This window comes from Lactuca saligna, chromosome 5 (assembly GCF_052625555.1).
Source record: "Lactuca saligna cultivar CGN05327 chromosome 5, ASM5262555v1, whole genome shotgun sequence".
Classification (NCBI taxonomy): Eukaryota; Viridiplantae; Streptophyta; class Magnoliopsida; order Asterales; family Asteraceae; genus Lactuca; species Lactuca saligna.
Genome location: NC_136421.1, coordinates 106,822,426 through 106,849,212, shown reverse-complemented (window position 1 = coordinate 106,849,212; position 26,787 = coordinate 106,822,426). Strand labels below are relative to the sequence as shown.

Genomic DNA, 26,787 nt, shown 5'->3' with positions numbered 1-26,787 from the left:
AAAAAGTATAGCTGACAAAAAGTATTTTTATTATGTCATAGTGTTTTAGCATAACAAACTTGCCATGCTATATGTAAAAAGTATTACTAAGGATATGGATACTTTGCCTTAAGTGATAAAAGTGGTAAGTTTGTACATAAAATATGCAAAGTGTACATGACATATAGTTAAAAAGTATGTTACATGGATTAAAAAAATAAAATTGCACTTAATTGTTAATTTTCTCATATTAAAATACTAGGATAATGACTTAAAAATGTAATTTAATTTTCGTTTTGTGAACATTTAGTTATTGAAAAGAAAAATTGTCCACATTTTCTCGTTAAACTTGTTTTTTTGTCAATATGTTACCCTTATGACGGGTTGGTGTGGGTTTAGTCGGTTTCTGACCGTTTTGCATCTTCGGCGAGACTTTGGTCATCTTCTCCGGCCAATATAATTTTTCCGGCAAGTTGTAACACAAACAAATAAGGTTTTTATTTTCGCATTAATAACTCAAGAACACACATTATATTTGATTTTGATTTTCAAATAAAAAACACAAACACACACCTCACTTCTTGATTGTCATTCTTATCAACCACCACCACCACCAAGCCCTTCTTCCTCCTCCCTCGTCTCTCTATCAATAACTCAGTTACATTTTCTAGGTTTGTTAAATCCACCATTAAAATTGTTTACTGTTCATCGTCTTCAACCTCCAACCCACCATTAAAACCGAGACCTTCACCATCATAAAACTAGATCCCATCTCAAGCTATCTCTGACAACCTCCGATCAAACTTCATCGACGAGTAATTCACGTCAGACGATTCTCCTTCAATTTTCTCTAATGGTTGAAAGTCAACAAAGTACAACCTATGCAGGATAATATAAAAGCTCGTTGATGAATTATCCTTTGAACCAACACAATGGGAGACAAAGAGGTTGCAATCAAAGTCGAAGAGGGTGGGTGTTGATTGCAGTGAGAACAAAAAAGAGAAGGAGCCTGCAATCGATTCTTCTTGTTGCTCAATGCTTGGAGATCGAGTTTGAAAGAGATGGGGAGTACCCTTCTTGTTTGGTTCTTGTTTCTTGTCAGAGCACACACACGATTTTATAAAAGAAAAGAGGCGTTTTTCTTGTCATTTATCATAGATTTGATGTATGTAAATTGTTTGGAGAGAGAGAGAGAGAGAGAGAGAGAGAGAGAGAGAGAGAGAGAGAGAGAGAGAGAGAGAGAGAGAGAGAGAGAGAGAGATAATAGTCCGAAGTTTTTGCGTTCGCCGGATACTCGGCAGAGAAGATGAACGGAGCATCGCCGGAGGTGTCAAATACGTCGGAAACCGGCTAAACATCCGATAGCAAGTCATAATGATGTTTTTTAAACGATTCAACAAGTTCATTGAGAAAATATAGACAAAAAAAAAGAAAAAAAAAAAAAACTCAACGACTAAATGTGTATAAATCCGAAAATAAATTTTAGGCTAAATTACACGAATGGTCCCTATAGTTTAGGGTAACTTGTTGTTTGGTCCCTAACTTATTTTTCTAACTCAAAAGGTCCTTACTGTTAGTTTTTGTTACACGTTTGGTTCATGTCCTACATAAAAAGTCTATTTTTCCCTTAATTTTTTAATTATTTAAATAAACACACCCCCATCCCCATCTCATCTCCTTAATATACCTACCCTATCATTTTTCTCTATTTAAATAGTTATCTTTTTACTTAAGATATGGACCAAACACGTAACAAAAACAAACAATAGGGACCAAGTGTTTAGCGATAACAAACAGTAGGGACCTTTCGAGTTAAAAAAAACAAATTAAAAACCAAACGTGCAAATTACTCCAAATCATAGTATCCATTCGTGTAATTTACTCTAAATTATAGGAATTGTGCTTCCTTTCTGTTCCTTGTTAAAGTTTAGTGACGGTTTTCCATAGCGGGTAAAGAATTAATATGAAAAATGAGCTTACTCGTCAAGTCGGAGACGGCCATTCTTACATAAAGATCCTGGCTTTCATCCACTGTTCCAATATCCATTAGATCATCGAACCACAGCAAGCATCCGATTCCATTCATTCTTATATCGATATTTGCATACGCTACGCAAGAGCAATTCTGCTTGCAGGCTGTCTCACATTCGCCAAGTGTCATGCTCCGATTGTACCATGAAAGCTGAGTGTCTGGCATCTTAACGTTTTTAAAGACTCGATAACCATCCCCATTCTGACAACCTAAAGATGTTCTACGACGACACCCACTTGACCACTTTGAGGCACTCCATTCATCCGGGTTTCGTGGTACGAATCCTTCCATACAGCTACAAGGCGGCGAGTTGTTCCTGTTGCAACTTCCATATGGACCACATAATCCGTATCGGCTGCATATGTCAATATTTGCGTTCCAGTATAGGAACCACGTCTGTGTTCTTTCGATCCAGTTTAGTCGTAGCATGTTTCCTTCTGGACTCAGATACACACGCGTGACGCCTGAACTGTTAACAAGTGTGTACCCGTAGTAAACCTCCTTATCATCGAAAACAAATTCGTGAGTGAATATAGGGTTTGATCCCAAGCTAGGCATGCCACTGAGGGTAATACCATTCCATGGTCCGAATCTCAAGTGCGGAACCGAATCTTGTTGTTCTTCAAACAACTGAGGGAACCCGTTTGTATCCATGAATGATACATATGGGCCGGGTGAAGGGTCGTCGAGGCTCTTCCATGATGTCAACCGCCTATCTAGCCTAGTGACAAGGTCCTTCCCCAATTTCATCCCTGGAAGAAATGTGTCCCCAGGGTAATCAAAGCTTTGCCAAATGAAGCTTTCCTCACCGGATGTTCTGAGAACCAGATTTCCAGAGTTTAAAAGTTGCGCCACTGAATGTAGTGTTGTGTGAGATACTAGGCCGAGGTTAGATGACCAGATAGTAGTGTTGTTGCTACTGAGGATAGCCCGTAGGGATCCGTTGGTGTCGACTCTAAAAACACCGGATGAATCTGTTATTGGCGTCTCCCTGTTAGCAACCCACACCACTGTCTGTGGGGATATGTTCTTGTACCATATGCCTAAATAGCGGTTCCTAGAGCTTCCAGGACTAAAAAACCCGAGTTCGTACATTTCATTGGAGGAAACAAGGGTATCGCCATCGCGGATGGCTTGATCATATGCTATCGTGTCTCTTTGTGAACACGTTGCCAAAAAGAAAAACTGAAGAGCAAAAATAAATAAATTGTGAAAGTTTTCCATTGACGTTCTCTTCTCTGAATTGTAAAAATCTTTTAGAATATAGTATTTATTTTTCCAAAGAAGGTTGTGTGGTGGGAGAAGCAAGAAGACTAGAAGGGTTGACCCAAGAAGTCGTTATAATCAATTTGGTATTAGAAAGAATCATGGTGCGAAAACGGCATTTGGTTGACCAAACCAGCACCGAACCCCACTTGCATAAGTGGGTTATGAGGTTACCTGGGCATGTTAGAATGTAAATTTCTCTTGGAAATTTAAATGGTTATTTTACAAGTTGGTTAATTTAAAGAGAGGAAGAATCTTGATTGAGTTTATAAGGCTTTTTTTTTTGTCCACGTACATCTACCCACGCATGCCTACTCGGGCTATGGATGTGAGAGTTGAGGCTCATGAAATTTATTTCAAGATTTATTACCTATTTTAGGGTGGGTTTGATAAAAAATTTGAAGGACAGAAATAGAGTCAATTTGGTTTCTTTTGTTTGGTTTGTATTAAAAATAGAGACAAATGGAAAAAAAATGAATTCCATTTCCCTCGTAATAGTTCTCTTTAATTAATAGAGAAAAGGTGGGGAAAAAAAAAAAAAAAAAAAAAAAAACCGAGAAATGAAATGATCGGACTTCAGCCTTGCCAACTACATCCACAATTTAAATCTTTAATCCCATATCGGACTTCTAGCCTTGTCAACTACATCGACAATTTAAATCTTAATCTCATATAAGAAATTTCCGCTACTTTCATTTTTGGAATTGGCCAAATCCTCATTTGGTGTCGATATGTCCTACAAATCTCTTACAATCTAAATCTTAACCTGCTATTAATTCTCAATTGAAGTTCATTTTTTATGTACACAACTGATTCATGAAACCAATTGATTGTTGCTTCTTACTTTTTGTTTTTTTTTCAAACATTCGCGTAGAGTTTAAAAAAACTTAATTATTAAACTTTTTTTTCTTGATCAGTTGAGTGATAAGTAGTTCATGATTAACGATGCATATTTTAATAAATTGAAATGTACATTATAATGCATTTTTAATAAAAAAAAATTTTGAATATGAATAAATAACAATAAAAAAAATACTAATAAAAATCTTTTCCATTTTATAGTTTAATACACCCAAACAAGAGAGATGTTTCCTATCATTATTTCTCTAGTAATTTCTTTGTTCTACCAAACAGTGTAATCAATTTTATTTTCCCATTTTAATTCCCTTTCTCTATATTTTCATTTTCTGCTGCAATTTCATGTCTCTATACCAAACGCATCCTAAGATTTCAAAAAAAATTCAAGATATTTTCTAAAAGTGTCCTAATAATTCATAATCATAAAGATAACATAACCAAATATGATTAGAAAAAACCAAATTGTTTAGATACCTATTACGGTATAAACAGTCATCAAAAGAAAACATGAAAAGAATAAAATACAACCCTTTAGGAGGAAACACAAACATAGGTCTTGTTTGATAGTTACTGACTCAGAAAGTGCTGACTGAAAAAAGTTTGTCTTGGTAAGAAATCATGATTAAGTAAGAAACCATGATGTTTGATTGTATATCTGATTGAATGTGCTGACTGATGAAAAATGACCATTTTACCCTGTTGCTCTATACAATGTTTGATGAATTACCAAATAATTATAAAAACATACAAATTATCATACAAAATAAATTTACACACAAATCCTTTGAAAATCAAAATCCTCAATTACACCAAACACTCCAAAGTTATACAAAAACCACTTCTTGGATATAATGAATGCAAAAACATGTAATCACGGCTAAAATATTTTTCATCTACATTTTATACCATAAATTCCCACCTCATATACTTTGGAATCACCAATTCCGGAGATGTCTTCAATTTCAATGGGATTACAACCTCGATCAAGATCATCTGAAAATCAATCCACACATTCCTCCAAAGCTACAATCACTTCAAAAGTGCATCCTTTTAATTCTTCCTTTCTCACTATCAATCCTCCTCTTATCATCTCTTTTTCCGGACTCTATCATTCCATCGTCCAAACACAACTGTGGAACACTTTTCTAATCATGTCATCACACTTGATCAAACACAAACATAACAACAAAAAATTTGAACTTTTAGAGAAGTTTAAAAGGAACATAAAAACAAAAATTAGACCATTTAGAACAGCAAGGATACAACTGAAAACCCTTACAGCAAAATCAGAAACCGAACATCCAACATCAACACATGAACATAAAATCACTTGAAACAAATCACTTGAAAATTCGAAACATTTATCCATCTAAACAACAAAAGAAATTTCAACCACAAAAATAATGTCAACAACAAAAGAAGATTCAGCAAAAATCAAAACAACAAAAATTGAAACAGTAGTCTTTTAAGGCATTTTGACATACAAATTCAAGAAATCGGAACAACAAAAATCGAAACAGTGGTCGATGATGGCAGAAATCGGAAGTATTAGAGATGCTTACCTGATAAGACGAGGAAGGAGCTCCGATCGGTGGGTGGAAGAGAAATAATAGGGTCAACTATGCTTGTTGGTCGCAAGAGAAGAAAGGATTCATTGAAAGAGGAGAAGAAAGGGAGGTTGGAAGATATCTTAGGGCAAGGGTAGAAGTGGAAACTTTTCTCTCTTTCTCAGTCAGGCAATTTCTTATTTCTTTCCCAATTAGATCCATCTTTCTGAGTCAGACGCAGACAAGTTGTTTATCAAACACGTTTGGCTGACCAAGTCAGACAAAAAGGTCTGACTCGACCCAGTCAGACAAATATCAAACACCACCATAAGCAAAAATTTCTAATGTCACCATCATTCTTCTTCTCCCGTGCTATGGTTTCTTTCTCTCAAAAATCTTCATCAAGATTTTCCTTGACACACTCTCCAACATCATTTGACTCTCATCCACTTTTATTAAGCTCCACCTTCTTGCTTGTCCTTCCATTCTTCTCTATTTTCTTTTCACATGAATTCACCTCACCTATATCTACAAGTAGCTTCTCCAAGGACCCACGCAAGGCTTCCACATGCCAACCACATTGGCATCATTCTCTATGTCATCCACCATCTTTAACCTATCTTGCAGGATGGCTATAGCAGCATACAACCTGGCATTGACACCTTGTTTGTGATTTCCTTGCATCCTCTTCAAACTTCTACTTACAATCATACACCTATTTGGAAAACTAAGAGTTCTCCACATGCGATTCTTTGATCTTCACTTGGTTTTATATTGCACAAAGCGCCCTAAAGCATTAAAGCCTTTGCGGTGGAAGCGTTAAGCGAAAGCGCTCACCTCACATGATACGCTAGAGATTTAAAAGGAAAATATAAAAAAAATATGGAAATACTTAAAAATAGTTTTATATACTTCAAAATATCCCAAAATCATAGTTTTATAGTGGTATCATATTAAATCCTAAATACTAATAAGTTATAACTAGAAATCATCTAAACTATCATCATATTCGTCGTCAACATAGACGATAACATCTCCTCCTCCATCATCACTATAGACGTCGATATCGTTTTCGATAACAACTTCATCTACTAAATGCCTATGAGATGGTTGAACAAATGTTTTTCCCTTACCAACACCCAATGTTTCGGGTCCTCATTCTGTACTCTTGATACTCTAGTTCGATAACTAGGCTCATAAGCATCGGACGCTTGAGCTACATCTCTCAAAGTTAAATCTTCACCAACAAATACCGCCTCATCATCACTCTCATCTTCCATTCTTTCCATCAACTACATGTTGCTTTCATCAATATCTTGTAAGATAAGGTGATCATTCTCTTTGTCTTTTGTCTGTCGCTCCAAGGCACTATTAAATTTGACAAACACTATGCCATTCAACCTCTCTTGTGTCAATCTATTTCGTGTCTTTGTATGAAGCTACAAGTAAGGGAATCAAAGAAATTACGCGAATGGTCCCTATGGTTTGGAGTAATTTGCACATTTGGTCCCTAACTTATTTTTTTTAACTCGGAAGGTCCCTACTGTTTGTTTTTGTCATGCGTTTGGTCCCTAATATTTGTTTTTGTTACACGTTTGATCCATGCCTTACCTAAAAAGACTATTATTTAAATAGAGAAAAATGATGGGGTAGGTAAGGTGAGAGAGATCAGGTTGAGGGTGTGTTTATTTAAATAAATTTAAAAATCAAGGGCAAAATAGTCTTTTTAAATAAGACAAGGACCAAGCGCGTAACAAAAACAAACAGTAGGGACCTTCCGAGTTAAAAAATAAGTTAGGGACCAAACGCGTAATTTACCCTAAACCATAGGGACCAATCATGTAATTTACTCTATTTTCTATTAAAAAAAATTAGATTTTCTGGCAATAATAAACAAATTCCAGCAAAAAAAACATATTTTCTAAAAAAACACGTTGTTTCTCTGTAAAACACAATTTTCACTAAAAAAAAAACTTTTTTTTTTAAATAACATTTTTTCCGTAAAAAAACTGATTTATTTGTAAAAATTAAATAACGTGTAAAAAAAGACTTACATGTTGAAAAACACTCCAATTTCTTTCATAACTTGTAGCACTACAAGTGAGACTAAGAACCTTTATAACATTTTTTTTAGATTAGGAGTTGAAGATCCATATGCTCCCCACCAATCAACTATAAAAAAAAAATTAAAATTGAGTTGAAGACTATAAATTAGAATTTAGAAGAAAAACATTAAGTTGGAATTCACCTGGTGATTTTGCCGCCCTATATCTAACAATCATAGGATTACCAAAGAGTCCTTATGCATTCCGATATATGTCCAAATCCTCTAAAATGTTGTTTTGAACTTGTTCCTCGTGAACAAGCCTCATAATGCAATCATACCCCACTAACATCTTTATAAAACCATAAGGGTATGGCTAAGTTGGTTTAAGCATGCTCTAAATATATTCAAATGAATAGTAGGTCTCATTTTCAAATCCAAGGAGGAACAAAAAACCTTTTGTGGCCACAGAGGTTCACCTGCGATGACTCCATGCTACTCGCGAAACGGGTAATCGCAATGCGTGTCGGAACCTCGAATCCATAGTCGGCCAAAAAAACATCTTTATAAAAGATTCTCGGGTTCAAGAAGTGTCCCACATCATGCAAAGTTCTACGTAATTGACATTCCCACCTACGATCTATAATTTCAAAAGTTGTCTTGTAGTAATCCAGTTTCGAAAAGCTATCACGAATGGCCTTTTTAACCCTATCCATGGCCTCATAAATGTAGCCTATGACTGGATATTTTTCTCCATCAACAATCCTAAGAACCTTAAATAGGGGACCCATCCACTAAAGAGTGCAATGTACATTTCTCCAAAATGTTTATTGCATAAATTTGACTTTAACTTTTATCCCCCACTAGTCTCACGACCACCTAGATGCTTCCCAGTCTTTAGAAATCACCATATTCCTCAAATTGGATCTTCGTTTGTAGATTTGGGCAAGAGTGCTGAAAAACATTACAAATCTTGTGATAGACGACATATGTAAGTTTCTTTGGTTTATGAACTTTCTCATCATGTTCACAAGAGGCACACACACACACACACACACACACACACACACATATATATATATATATATATATATATATATATATATGCTAGAATTGACTTATTTAATGCACTTTTCACCATCGGAACTTTTTTTCATTATCTTCCAACATCAAATCTAGGCAATATGCGACACACAGTGTCCAATAGAGATTTGGTCTTTTAGATTTCGAGAACCTCCCTATAAATTTTATTTCAAAGTAGATGACATTAGACAAGATATTAGCATTTATAAAAGATAAAAGACTAGGGTTAGAAGTTAAAAATCTTACATGGCTACACATAACTTGATGCATTATCAGTCACCACTTGTACCACATTTTTTCACCAACTTCCTCCACCATTTTATCAAGAACACGGAACAGCAAACCCTTTTGGGAGTTCACCATGAAGTTGATGATGTTATTTTCACCACGGAATCGCGCAACCCATCCCATAATACAGAGCAACCTTTTGCAGCCATTCTTCTTCATGCTCTAAAAGTTGTTTTTGAACATATTTTACTTCATTTTTAGTATAGGAACTCTTAACGTGTTCATAGACGGTGGTTTCAACCCGAGACCAAACTATCCAGTAGCTTCAATCATAACTTTGAAGTTAGCATACGTCGCAAAATTGAAAAGAATATCCGCATAGAAAACCCATCTCCCAATGTGACGACAAACTTTATCTCTAAGGTCCTTTTGATAAACTTCATTGATGGTTTGTTGTCTCCGATACTTCTTCTTAACTTTCATTGTGTCTTGTGGGTTAAGAGGATAATACATGTCAATTGAGCCTTTTTGTCTTGGTTTTTTTGGAGGGGGAATCTTGCTACTACTACCTATTTCAAAAACATCTTCCTATTCATTTTCAATGTCTTCGTATCCATAAGCTTGTTGCATCCGGAAACTTGCTTCCATTTGTTGTTGTGCCTTTAATGATTGCTTCTTTCCATCAATTCCTTACATTCTTTTCGTACATGCACAAGACAATTTGGGCATTTCTTTGTGTATTATTGGCCACCAACCAAGTGTTGTTTGAGGAACTATACTCCTCCTTTCAGAAACAGTCCACAAAAAGAGCAACCAAAGTTGTTTTTATTACTTAGATCTTGTTTACCATATCTCCTACCCGGGTCCTCTAAAGTTGAACCCATTCTATAAAATAGTAAAAGTAACAAATAAGTTCATAAGAGTAACAAAATATTGAAACATAAGTTAATGAAATGCATTACATCAATATAGACTACAAATAAGTTCATAATAGATTACAAATATGTTCATAAGAGTAAGAATTTAACACTTTAACAACATTACACATAAGTTCATAAATCATAAAAGTTAAATACTTCTTAATTATCATTTAAACAATAACATATATTACATATTACAACATAAGTATGTATAACAACTATTAGAAAACATTCACATAGGCAATACAACACTTAATTAATATATTACATATTAGTAGATTACTAGATCACACAATCAACATTTTAGAATTACATAATGATCATAGAAAAAAAATAAGAAAGAGTATAGTAGGAAGAGTTGAGGCTTAGGAGTCATTGGGGGAAGCCTGAGGGAAACAATTCAAGCTTAGGGATCATGGAACACGATATTTTATGAACCAAATTTGGACACTAAAGTTCAGTGATATCAAAAGCTTAGTCTTGGATGAACCTCAAAGATCAAGAAATTTCGTTCATCCGGGCTATGAAAAAATGTACCTAGATTTGAAGAAACTGTATTGGTGGCAAAACCTGAAAGCTGTAATTTCCACTTATATGGACAAATGCCTGACCTGTTCCAAAGTCAAGTAGAATATCAGAAGACCTCAGTTCTACTACAAAAACCAAAAATACCCAAGTGGAAGTGGGAACAAATCTCAATCGACTTCATCACAAAATTTCCTAAGACATCAAGTGGTTACCACACCATCTAGATAGTTGTCGACAGCTTGAACAAGTTCGTCCACTTCCTACCAATCAAATAAATGGATAAGATGGAGAGATTAACTTGTACTTATCTGAAATAGATTGACAAACTGCATAGGGTACTTCTATCTATCATCTATGACAGAGATAATAGATTTACCCCATGATTCTGGCAATCATTACAAAAGTCTTTGGAAAACCGACTAGATATGAGCACAACATTTCATCCGTAGATGGATGGTCAGAGTGAGGGAACCATTTAAACACTCAAGGACATGCTCCGTGCTTGTGTGAGTGACTTTGGAAATGCATGGGATGCTCATTTACCGTTAGTTGAGTTTTCCTACAATAATATTTATTACACTAGCAATAAAGCGACATCTTTTGAGGCCCTTTACTTGAGGAAAATGTTGCTCACCGATATGTTGGGCGGAAGTTCAAGCTATCTAGATGGCCAAGAAGCACATAAGAGACATGTTTCTTACTAGACTAGAAATAATCCTTGAGAGTACAGAAAAGATTTTGCAAATCAAGGACTGACTAAAGGCTACACGTGATAGTCAAAAAGAGTTATGATGATGTGAGATGTAAGCCTCTAGAATTCCAAGTTGGTGACCAAGTCATCTTAAGGGTTCCCCTTGTAAGGGAATGATATGATTCGGAAAACAAGGCAAGTTAAGCCCACGATTCATAGGACCATTCAAAATTCTTAATAGAATTGGTCTTGTTGCATATCAACTCAAATTGCCTCAAGAGCTCAATAATGTGCGTGATATCTTTTATGTGTCTAATCTCAAGAAGTGTCTGTCTAATGACATGCTTGTCGTACATTTCGACATATCCAAATCCATACCAAACTTCACTTCATACCCTAACTATTCAATAAGACCCCGACTACATGCTAAATTTCGGGACAAATTTTATTTAACCCGGGGGGGGGGGGGGGGGGGGGGAGGAGGAATGTGACAAATGGTAAAATTAGATCATCGTTCATAGGTCAAAATCATAATGAACACAGAATGTAATGAGAGCTAATATATTATATTCCATAATTTTAATGCAGTTGATGTTTTAACACTTGGCAGTGTATACAAAATATCACTTTAGTCTTTAATGGATCTAAATCATTGACAAACAAACGATATTCACAATACATATGTAATGAATTGATACACTGAAAATAATATTTAAGTAATAAGTATTATTATGTACAAATAACACTCTAATCATGAGAACACAATTTTGTGGATATAAAGAACGTTGAAAACGAAGTTTCTATGCAAAAGTTACGACCGTTCAAAGATAATGAATTGTCAAATAACAAATTGTGGCATGTAATGGCCTAAAAACATCACTTCAAACGATTCATTGGATAGCTACACATTTCTTTAAGTGGTTTTGAAAAATATTGGAATCAGAAAATACTCTAGTATTTGTTTCTACTTTTGAAAGTTTCATATTACGAAGTTATAACACTTTTGGGAAAATCAATTGAATCGTTGAACCAGGAATCCCCTGAAAAAACACTTTGAACATAAAATTTTCATGGTTACGTCTTTTATTAGGTAAATATTTTTACATATTCTGAACTTTACTTTTCGGTACATCAAACTAGTGTTTTCGAAAAAATGTGAGATGTCGTTTTTTGTGGGACAATAGCATACGGATCGAGTAAGCGAAACATGTCACCATTGGAATGGTGACACCTTTTCACTCATTAGACGGATACACTTGTTAAGATTTAGAGGTCCAAAAATTCCCTTAATTAGAGAAAGGGGGCTACCTTATCTCCCTACTCTTTCTCTTCCTCACAACCCGATCTCTCCCTCTTGGCCCTCTTTTTCGGCGACATCGTTGCCATTCGCCACCGTCATCTGTTGATGTAGGCATCCACCAGAGCTCCGATAGCCATCCCACCCATCGTTAACCACCCTCCAGCCCCTCCCATGCCTTATCCAAGTGGGAGACTGTTGGATTAGTGTCTAATTCCATAACTATTTTGGTATGTACTTGACGTGATTATGAGCATGGTCCTTTTGGGTTGCCTTCACCATGGCAACTTGTAGGATGAATTAAGAAGAAAAATGATTAATTATGATTTATTAATATATTATAAGAATAATATATTAAAGGAGAAATGTTAACATTTAATTAATATTAGTATAGAATTAATTATGAATTAATTTTGTGGCTATAAGAGATTAATTAAACTTAGGAGCCTAATTGTGTAATTATAAGATATTTACATAGATGGGCTAATGGACTACATAGAAGGTGGAGTGGACGAATTCTATGGGGAAGCCCATAAGAATTCGTCCAAGGCTTCTAAAGAGGGAGTCTGTGGGCTGCTTAGGGCTTAAGCAGTTAAATTAGAGTTTCCTTGTTAGATAACCCTAATTGCCTACCTATTTAAAGAACCCTTGAGACCCAAAAACGTGGCTAGCACTTATGAAGGGTTTCTTGGACGTTTTGGAGTTCCCATTCTCTTTTTTCTTCATCTAGTTACTTAGTGGTGTTTGTGACACCATTAGAGGTGCAACATTTGAGGCAATAAGCTTTCTGAAGCCAATTACAAGAAGGATCAGATTGTTATTGCTATATAAAAATGAAAGGTTAGATCTAAACCCTATTTTATGTTAATATGATTAATTGTATGCTAGATCTAGGGTTTATAGCTTTGGATATTCAATTGCATGTTCATTAGACAAACTAGATCCATATGCTATCAGGGTTTGCATGTACACCATAGGAATGATGTAGTGCTCAAAACCCATCAGTTATAACTATGAACAAATTGCACCTTTAAAGCATATGATATTACACTTCTCTTCATTGTATCCTATGTTGTCACTAATACACAGAAGGTGAGTCTATGTTTCTTCGTTTTACCTTTTTTTTTTTTTTTAATATTGTGAAGATGGAAAAAGTTGATAGTTTTTTTTAATGAATATGGATTCTACATAAAAAATTATATAAGAATATGATTTGTACATGAAAACTTTAATGGGTCATTTGTAAACTTGTTGTATTTATGTATTTACGTGCATATCCTCCTTAACAAATAAATGTTTTTTTTTTGTCATATGTTATTCTCTCATTAGTTTTGACACTTGTCATTTTGTGGTATTTTTGAAAAAAATATTATCCACTTGTCAATTTTTGGTTTGTTTCAATTTTTAAAATTAAAGTCATATACTATATGTGTAAAATATTAAATATCATATATATAATATTATATTGCAATAAATATATTTCTTCTTTCTTATTTTAAAGTTGTACATTAAAAAATATTAAAAATTTACACTTTAATGTTTAATTTTTTTTAAATCAATCCGTGTAATACACGGGTCTCACACCTACCTCCTTAATAAATAAATGTTTTTTTTGTCACATGTCATTCTCTCATGAGTTTTGACACTTGTCATTTTGTGGTATTTTTGAAAGAAATATTATCCACTTGTCAATTTTTGGTTTGTTTCAATTTTTAAAATTAAAGTCATATACTATATTTGTAAAATATTAAATATCATATATATAATATTAAATTGCAATAAATATATTTCTTCCTTTCTTATTTTAAAGGTACATTAAAAAATATTAAAAATTTACGCTTTAATGTTTAATTTTTTTTAAATCAACCCGTGTAATATTTTTAAATCAACCTGTGTAATACACGGATCTCACACCTAGTGTATATATATTTACTCGTGTATATTTAGGTTTATTAGATGATCATTTAACCCTTCATCTCCTTATATGTTTATGCATCTATTAGTGTATTTATGATCATTTTTTTAACCCTTATCTCCTCCCATATTATCATCTTCTTAATATCTTAATCGATTACCCAACCGGTAAAATAGAGACGACACCGGTCTGTTCCTCTTATTCAAATCCTCCCAACCATTCCTCACTGGCACCACATCGCTGCATCTCTATTCCTCTCCAGATTGTTTCGACTGTTGGGGATCAAAACCTTTCTTGTTAGCAGCACCGCTCTAAATTCTCTTAAACCCTGACAACCACTAACACTTCGACCACTTCTTATCCTCATATACAGAATTGGGACATTATATGCATTCATAGTATTCGATGAAAGTCCTCAATTAAGTCTGGTAAAAAATTTCGATCAAAATTCTTATTAACTGCCACTAATTCATTCCCTCATTCACTAGAATTCTACACTAACTGTTGGATAAGGTGTCTAAGTCCATAACTATTTCTGGTATGTACTTGACCCGACCCGGCATGGTCCATTTGGGTTGCATGGCACCATGCAATTGGATAGACTAAATGAGAGAAATAACACTTGGAGATTATTAATATATTATAAGTTCTAATATATTAATAATATTATTTGATTAGTTTGATCAAGAATTAATTTAGAATTAATTAAGTGATCAAAAGATAAATAATTAAATATATGGGTTGATTATGTAAATCATCCATATCTTGTATAGTGGGCTAAGAGACTCCATGGATTATCAAGTTGGGTTCCACCCATAGGATGCTCCATGGGAGTTACAAACCCATGGGTCATGGAAATGAAGAGTCATGACACATTAGGGTTTACATGGTGTAACCCTAGATGTGTCAACACTATATAAGGATCTCATTCTCCATCAAAATCGGTTACACTAAAGAAACAAGAGGGCTAGGCCGGTTTCAAGAAGTGTGCATTCTCTCAAAAGTCTTTCCAAGAGCATTTGGTGTTGTGTGAAGCATTTGAGGCATCACACTTGGGGTGCTAGGCTCATAAGGTTTCAAGGAACATAAGCAACAACAAGGTAAGTTATTCTATCTATCATTCAAGTTAAAATTGTTCCCCATGTATGCTAGATAGGAATATAGCCTTGGAATTCAACTTTGCATGATAATTAGACAAACATAGATCCAAGGTTATTAGGGTTGCATGTACACTTAGGAAGTGTTAGAATGCTCAAAACCAAACAGTGGTATCAGAGCCTAGGCTAGTTTGTTTGTTATTTGTGCTAAAAAGTTGAAGAAAGTCGAAAAACTTGCTGTCTGACTGCTGGACTCGTCGAGTCCATGGGCGGACTCGTCGAGTTCACTTGTATCTTCAACCTACTCATCGATTAGGTTAATGCACTCGACGAGTAGGGTCGATAGAGTGCAGATTTTCGACTTTAGTTGTTGGAAATGGATTAGAAACATTACCCTAAACTGTTTTGGTACTTGAAAACTTGTTTTAGATGGTGTAATGTCTTTGCTAATTCATTTACAACAACTAGTTATCAAAATTACAAAGTTTTAAGTGTAATTTTGATTTATGAATGTGCTCATATTCATGTTCTTGTTCTTATGATGTTTTAGATGATCATAGGAATTATTTGTAACCTATGTGGTAGATTAATTCTTGATCATAATGTGTTTTAATGGAGTCCATAACTTGTCCTCAAGTTATGGAAAACCAAGAGTCACACTTGAATTAAAACCATTAAAATAACACAAGAGTTAGAAAAATGAAGAGTCTTCATTTTATTACTCTATTAAACTCATAAGTTACAAGAAATGAAAAGTTTTGAAAGTTACAAAACTTGCCCTCAAGTTTTGGAACAAGTAAAGTTCCAACCCTTAGAATTTTAAAAGTTAAAATTCAACCCTTATACTTATATTATTATAATTTAATAATTATATATATATATATATGTGTGTGTGTGTGTGTGTGTATAAGAACAAAGTCGTCTTACCGCTAGTATGCCTCATTCACAAAGTCGGTCTATAAGGTGGGTATAAGGTTGTTGCCTATAAAATGGCAACTTAATGGGTGTCCATTCTCACCCACCGCTCGCTTGACTGGTGGAGGGTCGTTAGCCGAACGGGTAGGACAAGGACTTATAAATTCTCATTAAAAGTATGATGAATATTGTAAAGTAACTAAATGTTTTATTAAATTCCCAATCTTAGTTACTTTAGGAAAATGTGAATAAGGTGCTAATCCATGAAATTACACTTTACACTTTGTCTAAGTCGTTGGTGGAGCGTGTGTGGTTAACCGGCACACTAACTTGGACTTAACAAGGTAGGTAAAGGGTGACTTAAGGTTTATTATAGTATCGGTGGAGCGTGTGTGGTTTACCGGCACATCGATTGAGTGATAAACTTTAAGGGTACCAAGTGATTTGCATGGTTACTTCACACCTCTTTTTGTGATCCTCGGTATCCCAGTCACAAAACTTGGAGGGCACACTCGAGATTGAAACATGCCTTTGAAAAGTTCATTGAATCTCAAAGAATCTAGGAATTTCTAAGAACCAATCATAAAACCTAATATGTAATATTTCGGTTTTCGTGGTGGAAATTGGTGAATCGTCATTCAACTACCTTTCAAATATGTTATAGCTTTGATTATGGCATACCTCTTCTAAGTTATAATATATTGTGATTGGATCCTAGCCTTAATATTACATTTGGGTGTTTTATTAAGGACTCTCTTAATATCTAAACTAATCTTGTCCTATTCCTTCATATGTCTTCAAACAATGTTGCTTCTGGCTCTAATCCTAATGGTTCCTTTACCCTTATGAACTTGTGTGGAAAAGTCACTTTTGATGGATCCAACTTCAATGAGTGGATCAGAAACATCAGGATGATTACCCGCTACGAGGACAAAGAATATGTCCTTGACAAGGAGCTTAAGGAGATTGATGAGACCACTGCAACTCCTCAGGAGATCGCTGACTTTCAGGCACATGAAAGGGATGCTACGAAAGTAGCATGCATCATGATGGCCACGATGACAGCGGAACTCCAAAAGTCCTATGAGGATTTCTACCCTTATAAAATGCACCAAGATTTGATGGAAAGATACCATCAAAGTTCACGACAAGAGAGGTACGAAATCATCGGCTCCATGATAACAACCATGATGAAGTACGGGGATTCTATCACGAGCCACATGCAAAAAATGCAAAGGTATGTGGATCAATTGCTGAAGCTTAATGTGAACTTCCCTGAGGAGCTTGCAATAGATATAATTTTGCGCTCCTTACCATCGTGCTATGATCAATTCCGCATGACATATCACATGAATAAGGAAGAGGTCACACTCAGCAAACTTCAGGGACTTCTCAAGACCACAGAATCAGGTCTTAAGGGGAAGTCGGTTGTTAACAATCCTACTCCAAACTCCACTCCGGTTTTGGCAATCGGGAGAAGTCGAGGGAAGAAGAGAAATAGTTCTTCGAAGGGTACCAAGGTTAGGACCCTTGATGGCTCTTCTTCAAGTGGAACCAAGAAAGGTTTTGTCACTCCTTCTTCTGACCCAAAAGAGGCTGAATGCTTCTATTGCCATGAAAAATCACATTGGAAGCGGAACTGCCCAAAATACCAGCAAGATGTGAAGGATGGGAAAGTTAAACCCAACCATGTAGGTATTTACACTATCATTTCTAATAACCCACCCCATTCGAAATCTTGGGTCCTTGACACCGGTTGTGGTATTCACATTTGTTGTGACTTACAGGGACTAAGAAGAAGTGAGAATGTGGAGCAAGGAAGAATAAACTTAATCATGGGGAATAGGAAAGTTACACCTGTCACCAAGATTGCAGTTTATACTTTATCGCTAAGTAGTGGGTTAAATTTAGATTTGAATAAATGTTGTTATTCGCTAGAAATGGCACGAAATATTATTTCCTTTCATGCATTGTATAAACAAGGTTTCACATTTTCATTTGATAATGAAGTTGGTTCGATTAATGCTTTCTTCAATAATGTTCTTTATTTTAAAGCATTACCTTGTGATGGTGTGTATGAAGCTGTATATGTCGTAGATAACTTAGGAAATAATGTTTTGTGTATTGATTCTCCTAATAATAATAACTTGGATAAAGCATCATTATGGCATTTTCGTCTTGGACATATAAGCAAGAAACGCATAGGCCAACTCCAAAAGGATGGAGTCTTGGAGTCGTTTGACCTAAAGTCAAATGATAGTTGCGAGTCATGCTTACTTGGAAATTTGACGAAGTCACCCTTCACAGGCTCGTGTGAGAGGGGTGAAGGTTTGTTGGACCTTGTACACACGGATGTGTGTGGACCATTCAAACATGCCATAAGGGATGCTAATCGTTATTATTTGACTTTTACTGATGATTACAGTAGATATGGATATGTCTACTTAATCAAGCATAAGTCAGAGACTTTCGAAAGGTTTAAGGAATTTAAACAGGAAGTCGAGAATCAATTGGGAAGGAACATTAAGATGCTTCGATCCGATCGAGGTGGTGAGTATCTTAGTTCAGAGTTCCTCGACTATCTAAGGGAATGTGGGATTGTCTCATAATTGACACCTCCCACGACACCGCAGTTGAATGGTGTGGCTAAGAGGCGTAATTGAACCTTGTTAGACATGGTTCGTTCCATGATGAGTCGAGCTTCGCTACCAATCTCATTCTGGGGGTATGCCTTAGAGACTACCTCCCATATCCTTAATGTAGTCCCTACAAAGAAAGTTGCCAAAACTCCTCACGAGATGTGGACTGGTAAAGTACCCAAACTAGACCACATCAAGATTTGGGGTTGCGAGGCTTTCTTGAGATGCGAGACTCATGATAAGCTCGAACCTCGAAGCGATAGGTGTATTTTCATCGGCTACCCACAATAATCCTTTGGTTACCTCTTCTACAGACCTAGTGATAATGTGGTCTTTGTAGCAAGAAGAGGAATCTTTCGAGAAAGAGAGTTTATAAGCCAAGGAGATAGTGGGAGGCAAATTGACCTTGAAGAACTTCAAGAGTCAAGTGGTGAAGGAACTTCAAACTCTAGCCCTCAACTTGAGGAGGAAACTCCTATTGAGCCAATTGACGATTCTATACCTCTGAGACGTTCCACGAGAGTTAGGAGTGCACCTGAGCATTACTATGGATTTCATATTACTGCAGAAGGTGAGACACTTATTAGTGATGGGACAATAGTAAGTCAAGATGACCCTAACAGCTACGAGGAAGCCATGGCAGGCCCCGAGTCTGCTAAATGGAAAGAGGCTATGGATAGCGAGATACAATCCATGGATGACAATCAAGTTTGGAACTTGGTTGAGAATGTACCAGGTCGTAAGACAGTAGGGTGCAAATGGATCTTCAAGAAGAAGACCGAAATGGATGGTAATGTACACACTTATAAGGCTCGACTGGTCGCAAAGGGCTTCTTTCAAATTCCTGGAGTGGATTATGATGAGACCTTTTCTCCAGTAGCCAAGATTAAGTCTATTAGGGTTATGTTAGCCATAGCTGCATTTCATGACTATGAAATTTGGCAAATGGATGTCAAAACTGCTTTCCTTAATGGAAAGTTGGCTGAAGATGTTTACATGAGTCAGCCATAAGGTTTTGTCAGCAGCGAGTACCCTAATAGAGTGTGTAAGCTTGAGAAATCCATCTATGGATTAAAGCAAGCACCTCGCAGATGGAATCTTTGCTTTGATGAAAAGGTCAAGGAATTTGGCTTTTCTAGGAGTGAAGATGAATCTTGTGTGTATGTCAAGGCTAGTGGGAGTATAGTTAGCTTTTTGGTATTGTATGTGGATGACATACTACTCATAGGAAATGACATTCCAACCCTGCAGGATGTAAAGTCCTGGCTTGGGAAGTGTTTCGCTATGAAGGACCTTGGTGAAGCTGCCTATATTTTAGGGATAAGGATCTTGACAGATCAGAGTAAAAGACTAATTGGACTTAGTCAGAGTACCTACTTGGTAAGGTGCTGAAAAGATTCAGCATGCAGGACTCCAAGAAAGGAGAGTTACCCATCCAGAGTAACGCCAAATTGAGTAAGACACAAAGTCCTAGCACTGAGGCTGAGATAGCAGAAATGAGTCGAATACCTTATGCTTCGGATGTAGGATCGATCATGTATGCTATGACGTGTACTCGACCTGATGTAGCCTTTGCCCTGAGCATGGTTAGCAGGTTTCAGGGGAACCCTGGCAAGGCACACTGGACTGCGGTAAAGAATATTCTCAAGTACCTACGAAGGACTAAGGACTGGGTCCTTACCCTCGGTGGGAGTGATGACTTGAGAGTTGTAGGGTATAGTGATGCTAGCTTCCAGATTGATAGGGATAATTTCCGCTCTCAGTCGGGCTGGGTCTTTACTCTAAACGGAGGAGCAATTTCTTGGAAGAGTTCCAAGCAAGAGACAGTGGCTGATTCAACTTGCGAATCAGAGTATATTGCAGCGAGCGAGGTGGCAAAGGAGGCTATATGGCTAAAGAACTTCATCGTAGACCTTGGAGTTGTACCAGCTATTAAAGAGCCAATGGAAATTTTCTGTGATAGTGAAAGCGCTGTTGCCTTAGCCAAGGAACCAAGGGATCACGGGAGATCCAGACACATCGATAGAAAATACCATTTTATTAGACATCGAATAGAAGAAGGACTCCTCATGGCAAAGAGGGTATCATCGGATGAGAACCCAGCAGATCCCCTCACGAAGGGACTGACTCGGGTTAAGCATCTCCAGCATGCTCGGAGCATAGGGCTGAAGGATGATATTAGATTTAGTAGTTAGATAACCTCGAAATTTGTAAAGTGTAATTGACATTAGATGATGAATAAAAGGTGTTTTATTTATGAGTAAAGTGTTGCTATCTCTTTTCAATCATTTACTATATTTCGTTTGCATGTTTTGACTTCCAGAATAATTTTGTTAGATATAACATATTATTCAAACCTCCACAGTCGGTCATATGTCAGAAGTAGGTATGAATCAAGACTATCATGATTGGTTGCAGAGGTCTAAGGTGTTAGACAAGGCTACAACAATCATGAGTGCTCATAAGCTCTGAGCATTGGACTCAACCCACGCTCACTGGAATCACTTCATGGAATTCTATCTCGAGTGATCGTGAGACGGTAATATCATATAAGTCTTCAAACCTAGAGATATGATTTGTTACTTACAAGTTGGTTACGCATTGATTGTACGAAAACGCATTGGTAACTTGATGTTATAAATCGTGCTCTTGTGTGTAATTCAATGAGTGGTAGAACAAACATATGAGTTGAAGTTTATCTGTTCCTTCTTGGATTAGAAGTTGATATCTGGGCCCCTCGATGATTTTGTTTTGACCTATGTACCGGGCCCGGTCAGAACTAAGTTGATGTGTTCAATTTAGTTCTTTGTTAAACAAATCGAAAATCGGGAAACAAACTGTTGGACAATAGGTAAGACATTGTTCCATGTATTTGTCCGACTGATATCTAGAACAGAGGATTATATGATCACTTATCTTAAATGGCGTACCATCATCTTCTCAGTTCCGAGAAACCTTGAAAAGAGCTACAATTGCCGATCGGTTCCTGAAGTCATACTTGCAGTAATAGTTATTAGACTTATCCAAGTGGGAGACTGTTGGATAAGGTGTCTAAGTCCATAACTATTTCTGGTATGTACTTGACCCGACCCGGCATGGTCCATTTGGGTTGCATGGCACCATGCAATTGGATAGACTAAATGACAGAAATAACACTTAGAGATTATTAATATATTATAAGTTCTAATATATTAATAATATTATTTGATTAGTTTGATCAAGAATTAATTTAGAATTAATTAAGTGATCAAAAGATAAATAATTAAATATATGGGTTGATTATGTAAATCATCCATATCTTGTATAGTGGGCTAAGAGACTCCATGGATTATCAAGTTGGGTTCCACCCATAGGATGCTCCATGGGAGTTACAAACCCATGGGTCATGGAAATGAAGAGTCATGACACATTAGGGTTTACATGGTGTAACCCTAGATGTGTCAACACTATATAAGGATCTCATTCTCCATCAAAATCGGTTACACTAAGGAAACAAGAGGGCTAGGCCGATTTCAAGAAGTGTGCATTCTCTCAAAAGTCTTTCCAAGAGCATTTGGTGTTGTGTGAAGCATTTGAGGCATCACACTTCGGGTGCTAGGCTGATAAGGTTTCAAGGAACATAAGCAACAACAAGGTAAGTTATTCTAACAAGACCAAGTTCATACATTTCAAAGAAGATCTTGCATTTGGATATACCCGTTAAAAGCTTCCCAAATGTATGCTATTTGTATTTAACGAAATTCATCAAGATATATCTTGACAAAAATAGAAAGACTTAATGATGTTTTTTTCTTTGTAAATATCAACAGTTTAACTTTGTCGGGAGGCTTTTGGTTCCTAGAAGCAATTCATTGAAGCGGGTTGAAGCCTCAACTGTATGTTGTCTCTTCATCAGAGGCCAGGGCTCCATTAAAGATCCTAAAAAGGTAAGCTTTCATCTTGGAGCCTTTATAAGTTTTGGGTACTTACAGATTTCACGTAAGTTTCTGAACTATGTTTTAGAAATTGTTTCTCTTTTTGTGAAAGAAGGTTTGAGTTTTACTAACATGTAAATATACTGTCTTTAAAGTACTTATAAGGTCTGGGTACTAACAAATTTCACTCATAATCTTTTGAATTATACTTTAGAAATCCTTCGCTTTTTGTTGAAGGATGATAGAATATTCCTAACATGGAAAAATCCGACTTTTAAGTTTTTATGTGTATGAGTACTTACAAATTTTACATCAGTTATAAAGTGTGTGTTAAAATCACTTCATTTTTTGCAATAATAATGCTCCTAACATTGAAAATTCCTATCTTTTAAGTCTATAAATTATGGCTACTTGCTCTGATTTCACATAGTTTAAAGAATTGTGTAAAAATCGTTTCTTCTCTCTTTTTTCAGTAAAATCGAGGTAAGATTACTTCTAATATGAAAAAAATCTATGCGATGTAGGCGATGATCCTTAGGAAAAGTTCTTAGGAACAAACATATAAGGTAATAAGATGAGACGTAAAACACGATATAGGAGATGACACTTAGGATAATATCTTTAGGGAAGATTAAACAAAGATAATGGGAATGGGTAATTGGGTTGATTGTTTTATGATTAAATATAATAATTATATTATTGTGGGTTGAAAACCGTATACGCTCACCAGGCTCCCAAGCATGACCCACTCAGTTTTCTTTGCATTACAGGTAATGGCACATGGGTATAAGTTGGTGGACTTGACGAGAGATTTTGTATTATAGATCAGTAGTTAAAAATAACTGTTGTAAGGTTTATTTTATATTGTTTATGCTTTTGGTCTGTATCGGAACATGACATCCCGAGGTTTTATCATTTAATGAAAATACATTCTCTTTGAGAAATGTTTTGATAAATGGTTATCATATTTTTTTTTAGAACAAATTCCGCAACTGTTTTCTTTAAACGATTACTCTGATTTTAAAAACAAAGCATAAACAAATCGGTCTTTTCTGGCCGTGAAATTGGGGATGTCACAGTCGGTATCAGAGCATTAGTTTAAGTGAACTAGAAATTTGTAGGATTTCTAGACTTAAACTTAGAATGCTAAGCGATGATTGTAAGATGAGTGTCTACCATATTTTAAGGCACGAGCACTAGTATATTTTAGGAAACTTGCCTAAAATGCTTTTATGTGCTAAATGTTATATGTTTGCCATATATGATATTATTTGTTCGGATCTATGGTCTGTTGCCGACCGGGTCTGAAAACCTTATGTGTTTAGGATTCTAAGCGTATGACTACGATATTAGAACTAACAGCTAAACGTTTCGGAGTGATAAGGAGATTTATACGTCTATCGTAAATAAAGCTTTCTTATCTTAAATTCTCGCCCGGTACACCGAACGTCTGCTTAGATGTACAAAATGTCATGGTGATGACTCATAGACAAGTGAGTAAATGGAGGAAATGAAAGGCTTATGATAATGAATAACACCAATCAGAAGATATCGTAAGAGTGGTATATTGCCCTTAGAATATGTTTGATAAAATAACGGAACGTTTAGAGGAGTACGGTACGTCTGAAGTACACCTTCGATTGGCAGGATGATGAAACGATTGGTGTAATTCTTGAAGTAGTCCCATCGTTTGGAATTTCCATCACTAACCGAGATGAAGTAGAATTGATGAGTGAAGATGCACATGGAAGAAGTCCAGGTAGAGTCTAGGAAAATTTTTATGATTATTTGGACACATTCGTATGTGTTAAATTGTTTTGTGATTTTAGGACTTGGGGACTACGAGACAATACTTGGGACGAGTATGAGTAGGTGTGAATAGTAGTAGAGATCTATACTACTGGAAGCACATGACTCACTCTTGGATCAGGGAAAGTCACAATGTTACCAAGAACCTAGTGATTGATTCCGTTTTATTCAAGTATGTCATTGCCATTGTTTCGGTAATGACTAGTAAGACGGATGTTATTCTGACCCTAGTGGTCAGATCAAATTGAGTCCGACTACGATGAGCTTGCTAGATGGTCCAGAGGAGTAAGTTCGATGTAACATCTGACTTAAGTAAGAAGATTGGAATCATTTTACAAGCCCTATTTCGTTAATGATTCTGGGACATAATCATCCTAAGGGGGTGATAATTGTAACGCTCGTAGATCAGGGCTAGTCAATTTAGAGACGATAAGCGTCAAAAATGAATTTTTTTATGGAAGATTATTTAGAAGGAGTAATCTCAACTAAGTTGTAGTATATGTTACAAGGATTTCGTACATATAAAGAACGCAGAAATCCGAGTTATAACAATGAAGTTATGACATGTCGTAGTTTCGCGACAGAACTGGCACGACGTTGAATGACGTAAAAAGTGAATTTACGATAGAACGATATTTAGCCTTAGTGATCTAAACGAATGTTGTAGAGTTCGTTAAACCGAGAGTGTGCATAAAAAGAAAGCCCAAATCTGACTTCGTATGAGTAAGTTATGATTTTTCTAAGTTTCAGCTTAGCAGTATGCAGCCCGAAACTCGAATTCGAGATTGAGTGATTGTTGGTCGAAGCAATCTAAACGAGAATCGAATATCTTGTTGATAGTAGTGCAATGGTGCAAAGACAGATGAAAACGGACGTCGGATGAAGAAGTTATGAATTTATAACGGAGTTTTCCTATCCCGGCCTACTAAAAATAAATAATAAAAACAAAGTCAAAGTTAGCCGACGGAGTCTAAAAGAAAGTTGTAGAGCATAGTCTCACCTACGCGTGTATATAAAGAACGTCGAAAATGGAGTTCGTATGAGGAAGATATGAATTTCGGAAGTTAACAAATAACTAAAATATATTTAATTTTAATATTAATTCGGATATTATCCGAAAGGAGGGGGAGTCATTGATCTGATCCGAACTATGCCCAGCGTACCCGGAACCGCCTCAGCTACGTCACTTTACCGAACTCGAGTGCCATACGCATGCAGTGACGTCGTGTACGCCCAACATAAGGCTTAGTACACCCAGCGTACCTAGATTTACGCCCAATGTAATCGAGGTTTCAACACCCTATAAATAGATGTCAATGGCTGATGATTTCTTTTGTTCAAACTCGTCTCTCTCACTCATTTTTACCCCGTCTTACGTGAAAGAAATATCCCGAAGCCCCGATATTAATCCTGAGCCCCGAAACAAGTCCCGAAGCCCTAAAGATCCCGAGAAGTGAAATTTCCAAGCCGAAGCTCTGCCCGTGAGAAGCCCGGTTTTTATGAAGATCTCCCGGTTTCACCAAAGAATACTACTTCTACAAGCCGTAGTGGTGTCCGATCATCTTCTGATCAAGTGAGTGTGTAGTTACCTTCTTCTTGTTGGATATTGTGTCTAAGTCCATAACTTTATTTCGTATGAACTTGACCCGACCCGGCATGGTCCATTTGGGTTGCATGGCATTGCAATACTTGGATAGACTAAATGAGAGAATAAGGTACTTATGATTATTAATATATTATAAGTTCTAATATATTAATAATAGTATTATTTAATTAGTATTTGATCAAGTATTAATCTAGTATTAATTTGGTGATCAAAGTGAAACTAATTAAATATGTAAGGGTTGATTATGACAATCATAAATTCTTTTATGGTGGATTAATGATCCATGGTTTATGGGTTATGGATGTAACCATTTGGAGCTCCATGGATAGTCCATGGGAGTTACAAACCCATGGATCATGAGAAATGAAGAGTCATGATAATTATGGGTCTTCTTAATGAAACCCTAATTGTGACACCAC

General features: G+C 36.1%; 1 protein-coding gene across 1 annotated transcript in view; it reads right to left on the bottom strand.

Annotated features, from left to right (window-relative positions):
- Positions 1-3,238, bottom strand: part of LOC145048866 (G-type lectin S-receptor-like serine/threonine-protein kinase At4g27290) — a 39,437-nt gene extending 36,199 nt beyond the window's left edge. Inside the window, exon 1 of the mRNA XM_078997492.1 lies at positions 1,960-3,238. Within this exon, the coding sequence (XP_078853618.1) occupies positions 1,960-3,235 (1,276 nt within the window). The 5' untranslated portion in view covers positions 3,236-3,238. The remainder of the gene's footprint in view (positions 1-1,959) is intronic.
- Between the last annotated feature and the right edge of the window lie 23,549 nt (positions 3,239-26,787).